The 11819-nt window shown below is 42.1% G+C and overlaps 2 protein-coding genes and 1 non-coding gene across 6 annotated transcripts in view; 1 reads left to right on the plus strand and 2 right to left on the minus strand.

Moving 5' to 3' along the window:
• Window positions 1-1764, plus strand: part of LOC115788192 (focal adhesion kinase 1-like) — a 55133-nt gene extending 53369 nt beyond the window's left edge. For all 4 annotated transcript variants that reach the window (XM_030741134.1, XM_030741135.1, XM_030741136.1 and 1 more), the window contains one exon: window positions 31-1764. In XM_030741134.1, the coding sequence (XP_030596994.1) occupies window positions 31-157 (127 nt within the window). In that variant the 3' untranslated portion in view covers window positions 158-1764. The remainder of the gene's footprint in view (window positions 1-30) is intronic.
• A 1150-nt stretch (window positions 1765-2914) lies between these two features.
• trnav-cac (transfer RNA valine (anticodon CAC)) lies at window positions 2915-2987 on the minus strand. The gene has a single exon. It is a non-coding gene; the product is annotated as a tRNA-Val (tRNA).
• Window positions 2988-3821: 834 nt separating this feature from the next.
• rplp1 (ribosomal protein lateral stalk subunit P1) lies at window positions 3822-6007 on the minus strand. The gene is made up of 4 exons (XM_030741138.1): window positions 5787-6007; window positions 4854-4928; window positions 4172-4286; window positions 3822-3954 (listed from the first exon to the last, which is right to left on the minus strand). Exons 1-4 carry the CDS (start codon window positions 5856-5858, stop codon window positions 3872-3874), a joined length of 345 nt encoding a protein of 114 aa, XP_030596998.1. The 5' UTR covers window positions 5859-6007; the 3' UTR covers window positions 3822-3871.
• Between the last annotated feature and the right edge of the window lie 5812 nt (window positions 6008-11819).

The raw sequence follows: 11819 nt of genomic DNA on the forward strand, positions 1-11819 counted from the left end.
GTTTTTTAACAGTTGTCTCTGTTTTAACAGTTTACAAAAGGACTACAAGAAACAGATGCTAATGGCAGCTCACGCTCTCGCAGTAGACGCCAAGAACCTGCTGGACGTCATCGACCAATCACGGCTCAAGATGATCAACCAGACCCGCCCACATTAGCCCGGGATCTAACCAACCCGGCAGTTTTTGATGCAGTGAATCCAAATGCAGGACAGGGACAGAGGGGCAAGGATTATGGTGGTTCTTGGGAATTTAATAAGAAACTGAGAAGGATCTACAGGTGGACATTGCGGTGAAGGCCTGACGTGGAAAACTGATGAACAACAGACATGACTGAAACAATCAGCCCCCCCCGCCCCCGCCCTCTTTCTGGAAAAAGTCATGTTTTGGTCAATATTGTGTTTTGTACTTCAGCTGCATTATTGCCTTTTGTATCCAGAGAGACGGTTTTCTGTCTCATCACATATCCTCAAGACCCCCCCACCCCCCTTCCCAAATCACTCAATATTCATTTTTTATTCTCTGAAGATTCAAACAAAGGTTTCGGAAGCTCACTTGAAGGACTGTGCAGGTATTTTGGTGCATGGACCCACCAATATTTGCCAGAAGAGCACATGACTGACACAAACGCAGGAGGCAGCAACTGGAACTGAAGAGCCTGCATGAGGATGAAGATGGTTTCATAATGTTCTTTAAACATGCTTTTATATTATTATTATTATTATTATTATTATTATTATTGTTGTCCATTTTCTTTAACTTTGTATGAGCAAAAATTATTGATTTGCACCACAATTGTCCTCCACCCCCACCCCCCCATCCTCTTCTTACTCTGGACTTCTTTATCTCAGGCATGAAGAGCTGACATCAAAATTTGATTATTAAAGAACCAGCTATAGGTCTTTTTGAATTTAAAAACTGCTACAGGCCACTTTTTAAGTTAACTTGCATTTTAAATATACAAAGAAGCTCTATTTTTAACATATTTCTGAGGCATGACTTGTTAGTGAATAATGAATATTGGAGACAGATGAATGGGGGGAGAGTGGAAGGGACAGGGAGGATGTTTTTGAGTTACAGTGGAGGTGCTAATTATGATGATCAGTAGGTCAACCTGTGCCAAATGAATGCATGTACCTTTAAAACAATTTATATTTCATTCAAAACGCTGTGATATTGCTTAACTGTGGAACACAAGAGCAGGTTTAGCAGCTGCTTAATTTTTGTTTTTGTGCTTTTCCTCTACAACTAGTTTGTATATTAAAGCTATCTGTACCATGCCATCAGTCAGGTTGTACCCTCTCTGTGTACACTAAACAATAGTGTACAATGTTTCAGATTCTTTTTGTCTAATTTTCAGGGAATAGAAAGAGAATTCAGTCTTCGTTTATCGCTGACTGGGCTGAAACTTCGTTGGAGTCCTGCCCTCTAGTTGCATCTGTAAACCACAAATGTTTATTTTAAACTAAGGGTATGGGCCTTATTCATGGGTGGGTTTATGATTTCAAATATTCCAAATCCTGTTTTCCTCCCCCATCTTTCTACCTCCCTCCACTGTAGTTCTTTGCTTTTTAAAAATCTTTCTCTTCTTCTGGTTTGCCACCCAACCTTTGCCCCTCTTTTATCAATCCTTCCCCTCACCTTTGTTGTCCCCTCCTCCCTCTGATTCTCTCGCTGTTCCCTCTCCCCTGAGGTGAGCAATATTCTCAGGAAGGAGACACTTGTACAGTTGCTAAACCAAGCAAATAAAACACTGTTATTATTAAGAAGCATTTCAGGCTGTTGACTTTTTTTGGGGGGGGGGGGGGGTCATTTGTTTCACTTTGTGTTTGACAACAGTGTTTATTTTATACATAGTAAATTACATATTTTTAGCTGTATGTGGGAGACTTTTCCTTTGCTCCTTTTGGCTCACAAAGCATCCAAAGGCTCAAAATACAGTTCTTGATTTAGGTAGCACACCGATGTGCCAATATACAAAAAAAATATATCCTATTAATCCAAGTAATGGCCAGTAGTAGGGCAGACTGGAACAACTTGTTGAAATCTCAGGAAAAGCTTTTTTTTTTTTTTTCCCTTTTTGAATAAATGTCAAGGGACAGGTTTGCACTTCTGTGACACAACAGCTTCTCAGGTTAGGATTAGCTGGCTCCTGGTTATCCCTGATTAGTTAAGGAAGTCGTATCAAAGGCTAAGAACTCTTAAAAGCAGGCTGATTCCGCATGAGTTGTTTTCTTTCTTTTTTTTTATTTAAACATTATGCATTTTACGTTTCATGCTCAGTTTCCCCCCCCCCTCTTGGTCAGGTTGTGTTTGTATGGAAGCTTGTTTTCCCCACTGAAAGGTAAACCCCTACAGTTTTAGAAAGCAACAACAATCACACTACCCCTATGAGCAAACACATGGTGTATAAACGGGGGTCAAAGGGGTGAGTGAAGTGAACCCTCACTGCATCATAAGCCTCCAGCAGCCTGAGCCTATTGCACCATAACTAAGGGAGGGTTCAGGGTCACCTGATACAGCCCTAACTATTAAGCATTAGTAAAAGTAAAGTTTAAATTTCAAGTAATCTCAAAAATTCTGACTTATTAACTTGAACGTCTGAGAAAATAACTCGAATTTGAGAATATAATGAAATTTTGAGTTAAGTCTTAATTTGATAATGACCCTACATTTGGGATGGTTCGATTTTTTTTTTTTTTTTTAACCAGTGGCGGAAAAAAGCTTCCATATTTTAGCGTAAATGAGCTAACGTTGGACTATGAATGAGCCAACAATGGGTCATTAGCAAGTTAACAGTGAACACAGTGTGAAGAAAATGTAGCAGGGGAGTATGAGGAGTAATTGTTTTCTAGTACGTGCAGTTTTTGTTCGTTCGGTCGTCACCGAGGGTGGAAACCAAAATGAACGAAAACGTGTTTCCGCCCGGTTTCGAACCGGGGACCTTTCGCGTGTGAGGCGAACGTGATAACCACTACACTACGGAAACTGACTATACACTACCAGGCACAACTTTCTATAAAAATCATATTTACAAATCATGTTACAGATTTGTGTAACAGGATCACTGATCCGTGTTTTTTTTTTCCCCAGGTGAACTTCCGGTTTCTTCAATTAGCAAAATAAAATTCAGCATTTTTGTCAATAAAAGACAGTTACAGTGGGGAAGGCGCAAATACGTTTGACTTGAAGTAAAATAATACCTCTTGCATTCAAATGTTTATGTTGAGACGGGCATTTTCAAGCTGAACGCTTTTCAACTCACCACGTGCCACACTTTTTTTTTCCTCCATTTTATATTGTATTAAAAGCCATCTCTACAGTTTGAATTTTTGGCTCCTTATGCTGCCCGTGTTCATAGAATCTGTAATACATCCACATGCTAAGGTGCCAAACTGCATTTTCAAGGTAAGGTGTCCATTTCCCAAAGGTTTATCAGACCAGGACACCGGCAATAATCTATAATTGCATTTTACTGTTTCTGTATAGAAAGAACAAAGTTTTTTGTCATTGGTTGGCTGTATTGCACAAACTGGCGATTAAAATTCATTGAGAATGACAAAGGTGACCTTGAGTGCAATGTGGGCTATTAGTTTGCAGGTTTCACTAAATTCTGACCAAGACTTCAGCAGCAGTGATTCTTGTGACCTGTGGATGGACAGCTCACCATGGCACACGCTTAATCGGTCCTTTGGCCGCATGTGTTAAAACATTCATCTCACGTACAGCGATGTACATGTACTCTATGTTGCAGATTTAATTTTAAGTGCAGAATGTCTTTACATGAGAGAAACACAAAGAAACAAACAAAATAGACAAGCAGTCATTTTTTGTACTTTTATTGTGTTTTCTTAGAAAAAAAAAACAGCTGTTTTAATCAAAGAGACCAAAGCCCATGTCGTCATCGGACTCCTCAGACTCTTCCTTCTTCTCCTCCTTCTTCTCCTCCTCCTTGGCTGTAGAGGAAAACAAGACACGGTTACGTCAAAGACGAAGATCACACAAGCTATTTAAACTTTAAAAAATCTGATATCTCATAACATAACATCTATAACAGTGGTACAGCCTGCGGGTCACGAAACTGAATTCATTCACTGTTATGTTATTGTAAATCTAGTATTGATAAATGCTAACCCCTACAAAACCTTTCAGTTTAAACCCATGTTAAGTTACCTGGGGCGTCACCAGTAGCGGCAGCAGTTCCACCAGCAACAGCGACTCCAGCTGGGGCTCCACCTCCGGCTCCAACACTGCAGATCAGACTGCCGATGTCGATGCTGGTCAGAGCCTATGAAAATAAAATTCACAGGTCACAGTCAGTTCATTCACACGTCCAGAGATCTGGGATATGTAAGGCACAACATCAGCACTATCACTGGGCTGTAACTCCTACCTATCAGGTCTAAAGACTCTTCATAGTCAACTATGTTTTTGTAGTTCAGTATGTTCCTAATTTGTTTCCTACTAGTGTTTCATTTGACTTCATCTTAAAGTGGCAGCACTGCTGCCTCAACACAATTCATACAAAACTGTGCGATTGCTCATGCTGGCAACTTACTACACCAGGTATAATAGTAAAAGTTTCAGCTTAGCAGTGACTGACTTAAAAAGCATTTTTAGAAGTCGACACAAAGTGCTAATCTGACAGGTCTTTTTCACTACTACACATGCCATCAATAATTCTGCTTTTCAGCCACTTAAATGGATACTTTTACTGTAGTTCAGATCACACAGTGTTTGCATGAAAACTAGCAAATTCTTGGTCTCAAAACACACGCCACCCCTCACTGGATTTCAATAACTACTCTCTACAGATGCAGCGTAGCACAAAAGCAGAAGCACATTGTTCTCTCACCTTGGCGAACAGACTTGGCCAGAAGGGCTCCACAGTGACTCCAGCAGCCTTGATCAGAGCATTCAGCTTGTCCTCCTGCAGACAAACAAACAGCAAGTGTTATTAAAATGCACTTCAAGTGTTGCCCACTCCTGGAAATACTTCATGTGTATAATCAGAATGCTACAAACTGATGTGTTCTACAGCGTAACAAAGTAAACACTTTTAGTGAGTAAAAGTCTGAAATTTTAAAAATATTAAATATCTGAAATTTTCCCATCTTTTCACCTGAAGACTTTGTGTGTTTCAAATATGATGACGCTCTTTTGATACAGTGTTTGGGACTTACACAACACTACATGGATTATCAGTTAACAGACTATTACAAGTAGCTAATAACCGGAAAGATGCCACATGTTTCTCTTAAGCGTTGTGCAGCAACCTGTCAACGCAGCTCGCTATAAGAACTGAAACACTGCATGAAAGATTTTGTTACAGTTAAAGCTGTAGTTTAACCAGTGGTACCAACACTAGAAAAATGAAGGCATGGTGTACTGTTGTAGAGTTTGACCAGATTAACGTTAGCTACCACCGGTCTGTCAGTGAATACCACATCCAGACCTGTCAGAACAGATGTTTGAGGCTACGGTGACTGTTATAACACGGAGACACCTGCTGTACAGATCAAACATCGGTAGTAGAATCATCACAACACAGGACTGAACGGTGCAGATACAAAAACGTGGCCTAGTGATAGCAACAAGCATGACGCCATTTTAGCCGGTACATGGGCAAACTTCATATTTACCCGATATGTTTATGTACTAGTTTATCAGTGGAGGTTTATATACCATTGTTTTGTATTGTAGGGTATTCGCTCCGAGAGAAAAACGTTCCTGAAAGCAAAATTCAGGCATTTTGACTGAAACATCGGGGGTAATCTGAGACACTTACGGTGACGGTAACTTCATCGTCGTGGAGGATCAGAGCGGAGTAAATACAGGCGAGCTCGGACACGGAGGCCATTGTAGATGTTAGATTTAATGTTTGTAGCGTCAGATGCCTAAATTTGACGGTGCTAGTCGCCGGATTGCGGGCCTTAGCTTCTGGTGAAGAACCAAGCACCTCTGACACGGTAAATTCTACAGCAGGAAAGGGAGGGGAGAAGGCGGGAGCTCAGGAGATATACGGTACGTCAGGGCTGCGTAATTCTGACGTCACTGCGCACAAAATGTACGCAAGGTTTTCGTCCACTTTGTAGTCGCCAGTCTCATAAGATGAAACATCACTGTGAATTTTTTTGTTTTTTGTTAAACGTTTCAGATAATCAAACGAATTTTAATATTACAGAGATGATATATGACAAAAATAACCCGAGTAAAAACAAAATGCATTTTTTTAATAATGATTTCATTTATTGGCCCTATGTGAAAAAATATTTGCCCCTAAACTTAACTGGTTGTGTCACCCTTGGCAGCAAGAACTGCAATCAAGCATTTGTGATAACTGGGAATGACTCTTCCACATCACAACACTTTTATGCAGTTGTTTTAATCACTCCAAAACCTTTATTTATTTTTGGAGCCATTCAGAGGTGGACTTGCTGGTGTGTTTCAGATCATTGTCCTGCTGCATGACTGAAGTGCCCTTGAGCCGGCCATTCTCCTTCAGGATTTTTTGGTAGAGGGCAGAATTCATGGTTCCATCAATCACAGCAAGTCATCCAGGTCCTGAAGCAAAAAGCAGCCCCAGCCACCACACTACCACCAGTGTTTGACTGTTCGTATAATGTTCTTTTTATAAAATTTGTTTTTTTTTGGTCAGCAGTGGTTTCTTTCTTATTCTTGAATCATGAATACTGACCTTAACTGAGGCAAGGGACTCCTGCAGTCCTTAGATGTTGTTTTGGGTTTTTCTGTGACTTCTTCGTCACAAAAGAACCCACTTGATGTGTTCTTGGGAGCAATCCAGGTAGGCCAGCCACTCCTGGAAAGGCTGCCCACTGTTTCAAGTTCTCTCCATTTGTGGATGATGGCTTCCACCGTGGTTCACTGGAGTCATAAATACCTTAGTAACAGCTTTGTAAACCTTTCCATATTGATAGATGTCAGTGATTTTATTTAGATCATAGCAGAAGCAGCTTTTAGCCTGCTTCACTTTGTCAGACAGGTTCCATTTAAGTGATTTCTTGATTCAGCAGGTCTGGCAATAATCAGGCCTGGGTGTGGGTAGTGAAACTGAATTCAGCTGAGTTGACTGAGGACAAATACTAGTTGGAAGTGACACTGCACAAAGTCTATACCATTCTTTCCCCCCCTTGCAGCTACACTCATTTAACAGAATAATAGTAACATGTCAAGTCTCTGGAGCTTGAAAAAAGGCGACTGGACTTCTTTTTGTTTCTTGAAGACGTTTCACCTCTCATCCGAAAGGCTTCTTCAGTTCTCAACCAAATGGTGGAGAGACCCAGGTATTTAAACCCCTGTGGGCGTAGTCCCCTGGAGGTGGTTATGACCCTCTATTGATCATGTGCTTGAACACATGTGCCCAGGTGTGAAGGGGGCGTGGGTCATATTAATCAGTGGTTTCAGTTGAAACCAACTTAGGACTCCGCTCCATTGTTTCCTGTGGCCTATTGAGGTCACTGGAACAAAGGTGTGAATGGGGGTTGAGACGTCTGGGAAGGGAGCTCAGGACAGCACTGTAAGCGGGGGAAAGTTGGTGACGTAATCCACCTCCTCTGTTCAATGATGGTTGTTCACAGTGGACATAGATGGCTTCTTTCACTCCTCTTTCAAACCATCTGTTTTCCCTGTCCAAAATGTGGACATTGGCATCCTCAAAGAGTGCCCTTTTTCCTTCAGATGCAGATGTACTGCTGAATCTTGTCCTGTCGAAGTGGCTCTTCTATGTTGTGCCATTCGTTTGTGAAGAGGCTGTTTGGTTTCACCAATGTAGAGGTCCGAGCACTCTTCACTGCACTGAACAGCATACACTACATCGCTGATCTTGTGTTTGGTGGGTTTGTCCTTGGGATGAACCAGTTTTTGTCTTAGGGTGTGACTTGGTTTGAAGTATACTGAGATGTCATGCTTGGAGAAAATTCTTCTGAGTTTCTCTGACAAGCCTGACACATATGGGATGACAATGTTGTTCCTCTTGTCCTTCCTATTCTCTGTAGTTTGTGTTTGGCCTTCATTCCTGTGCATCTTAGCTGATTTGATGAAGGCCCAGTTGGGGTAACCGCATGTTTTGAGGGCTTTCTTAATGTGTGTGTGTTCCTTATGCTTCCCTTCTGCCTTAGAGGGAACACTTTCCGCACGGTGTTGTAGGGTCCTGATCACCCCAAGTTTGTGTTCCAGAGGGTGGTGGGAGTCAAAGAGGAGATACTGGTCTGTGTGTGTGGGCTTCCGGTAAACTTCAATGTTGAGGCTTCCATCTTCCTCGATAAGCACCGCACAGTCCAGGAATGGTAACTTGTTATCTCTGGTGTCCTCCCTGGTAAAACGTATGTATTTATCCACTGAGTTAATGTGACGAGTGAAGGCTTCTACTTCTCGGGTTTTGATTTTGACCCAGGTGTCATCTACATATCTGTACCAGTGGCTAGGTGCCGTCCCTTTGAAAGAACCAAGAGCTTTACTTTCCACTTCCTCCATGTAAAGGTTGGCTACAATGGGAGACACTGGGGAGCCCATGGCACATCCATGCTTCTGTCTGTAGAATCCATCATTGTATTTAAAATATGTTGTGGTAAGGCAGAGATCTAAAAGTGCACAAATCTGATCTGGGGTGAAGCTGGTTCTGTTCAGTAAGGAATCGTCTTCCTGTAGTCGTCTTCTGACGGTCTCCACTGCCTCAGTTGTAGGTATGCAAGTGAAAAGTGAAACCACATCAAAGGACACCATGGTTTCATCTGGATCCAGTACAAGATTCTGGACCTTGTTAGTAAAATCTGTAGAGTTTTCAATGTGGTGGGGTGTGATGCCAACAAGCGGTGATAAGATGGTGGCGAGGTGTTTGGAAATGTTGTAGGTGACCGAGTTTATACTGCTGATAATGGGTCGAAGTGGGACTCCTTCTTTGTGGATCTTTGGGAGTCCATAAATGCATGGAGTGGCTTCTCCAGGGTACAGGCGGTAGTAAGTGGGGCGGTCAATGGCTTTTTCCTTTTCAAGTTGTTGCAGGCAGCAAACAACTTTTTTCTTGGTTTGCAGAGTTTGAAATTTACGTAGTTGTCTTTCCTTGCCTTTGATGTGTTGTGCGAGCTGGGCTTTGTCTCAGCCACTCTCGCCAGTGCAAGACTTCCTCCATCCAACCTCACCATTCAGGAGAAGAAGGCCATCACAGCCCTAAGCAAGGATCAAAACATCACCATACTGCCAGCCGACAAGGGGAGGTGCACGGTTGTGCTGAATTCATCGGATTACCACAACAAAATTACTACACTCCTCAGTGACAACAATACTTATGAGGTCTTGAGACGTGATCCCACAAGCAACTACAAGAAAAAAGTTGTTTGCTGCCTGCAACAACTTGAAAAGGAAAAAGCCATTGACCGCCCCACTTACTACCGCCTGTACCCTGGAGAAGCCACTCCATGCATTTATGGACTCCCAAAGATCCACAAAGAAGGAGTCCCACTTCGACCCATTATCAGCAGTATAAACTCGGTCACCTACAACATTTCCAAACACCTCGCCACCATCTTATCACCGCTTGTTGGCATCACACCCCACCACATTGAAAACTCTACAGATTTTACTAACAAGGTCCAGAATCTTGTACTGGATCCAGATGAAACCATGGTGTCCTTTGATGTGGTTTCACTTTTCACTTGCATACCTACAACTGAGGCAGTGGAGACCGTCAGAAGACGACTACAGGAAGACGATTCCTTACTGAACAGAACCAGCTTCACCCCAGATCAGATTTGTGCACTTTTAGATCTCTGCCTTACCACAACATATTTTAAATACAATGATGGATTCTACAGACAGAAGCATGGATGTGCCATGGGCTCCCCAGTGTCTCCCATTGTAGCCAACCTTTACATGGAGGAAGTGGAAAGTAAAGCTCTTGGTTCTTTCAAAGGGATGGCACCTAGCCACTGGTACAGATATGTAGATGACACCTGGGTCAAAATCAAAACCCGAGAAGTAGAAGCCTTCACTCGTCACATTAACTCAGTGGATAAATACATACGTTTTACCAGGGAGGACACCAGAGATAACAAGTTACCATTCCTGGACTGTGCGGTGCTTATCGAGGAAGATGGAAGCCTCAACATTGAAGTTTACCGGAAGCCCACACACACAGACCAGTATCTCCTCTTTGACTCCCACCACCCTCTGGAACACAAACTTGGGGTGATCAGGACCCTACAACACCGTGCGGAAAGTGTTCCCTCTAAGGCAGAAGGGAAGCATAAGGAACACACACACATTAAGAAAGCCCTCAAAACATGCGGTTACCCCAACTGGGCCTTCATCAAATCAGCTAAGATGCACAGGAATGAAGGCCAAACACAAACTACAGAGAATGGGAAGGACAAGAGGAACAACATTGTCATCCCATATGTGTCAGGCTTGTCAGAGAAACTCAGAAGAATTTTCTCCAAGCATGACATCTCAGTATACTTCAAACCAAGTCACACCCTAAGACAAAAACTGGTTCATCCCAAGGACAAACCCACCAAACACAAGATCAGCGATGTAGTGTATGCTGTTCAGTGCAGTGAAGAGTGCTCGGACCTCTACATTGGTGAAACCAAACAGCCTCTTCACAAACGAATGGCACAACATAGAAGAGCCACTTCGACAGGACAAGATTCAGCAGTACATCTGCATCTGAAGGAAAAAGGGCACTCTTTTGAGGATGCCAATGTTCACATTTTGGACAGGGAAAACAGATGGTTTGAAAGAGGAGTGAAAGAAGCCATCTATGTCCACTGTGAACAACCATCATTGAACAGAGGAGGTGGATTACGTCACCAACTTTCCCCCGCTTACAGTGCTGTCCTGAGCTCCCTTCCCAGACGTCTCAACCCCCATTCACACCTTTGTTCCAGTGACCTCAATAGGCCACAGGAAACAATGGAGCGGAGTCCTAAGTTGGTTTCAACTGAAACCACTGATTAATATGACCCACGCCCCCTTCACACCTGGGCACATGTGTTCAAGCACATGATCAATAGAGGGTCATAACCACCTCCAGGGGACTACGCCCACAGGGGTTTAAATACCTGGGTCTCTCCACCATTTGGTTGAGAACTGAAGAAGCCTTTCGGATGAGAGGTGAAACGTCTTCAAGAAACAAAAAGAAGTCCAGTCGCCTTTTTTCAAGCTCCAGAGACTACTATGACCTGGATAACTGAGAATCTACACAGACAGTAACATGTCAACTACACAACATATTTTGTCAGTCACTTTTATTTCATAGCAATCAAAAAAACCCCAAACAAGTAAAACCATTTCAAGGCAAATTTCTGTCAAATCTATCCTCACTGCTCTTAACATAACTCCTGTGCAGAATCTTTGTATACCGACCTAATATCATATCTGAAAATTAAGTAGATCATTTCAAATAAATCTTTAAAAAATAAATAAATAAATTAAAAAAAAATCATACTATGCCAAATCAAAATCTGACTGCATCAATCAGTGTAGTAATACTTTCTTTAAACATTTCCATTATTGTTTCTCCCATAATGTCAGTGTAAAGATCAGCTGTACCACCTGTAGTGAACATACAGTGCTAACATTCATTCTCACATTTGGCACCAACATATTTTCTTGGCCTGGATATGTTTAAAAAAAAAACAAAAAAAAACCCAGACAAACATGGATGGAAAAGACAGTATGGCCGTCACTGATACAGAGTGTGGTACAGGGTCATGAAACAATCAGTATCATTTTACAGAGATGCAAAACAAAGAATTCAGCTTCACAGATTCTGGAATGTGTCAGGCAGTTCATATTTTCACCA

Source organism: Archocentrus centrarchus, chromosome 11 (assembly GCF_007364275.1).
Source record: "Archocentrus centrarchus isolate MPI-CPG fArcCen1 chromosome 11, fArcCen1, whole genome shotgun sequence".
Classification (NCBI taxonomy): Eukaryota; Metazoa; Chordata; class Actinopteri; order Cichliformes; family Cichlidae; genus Archocentrus; species Archocentrus centrarchus.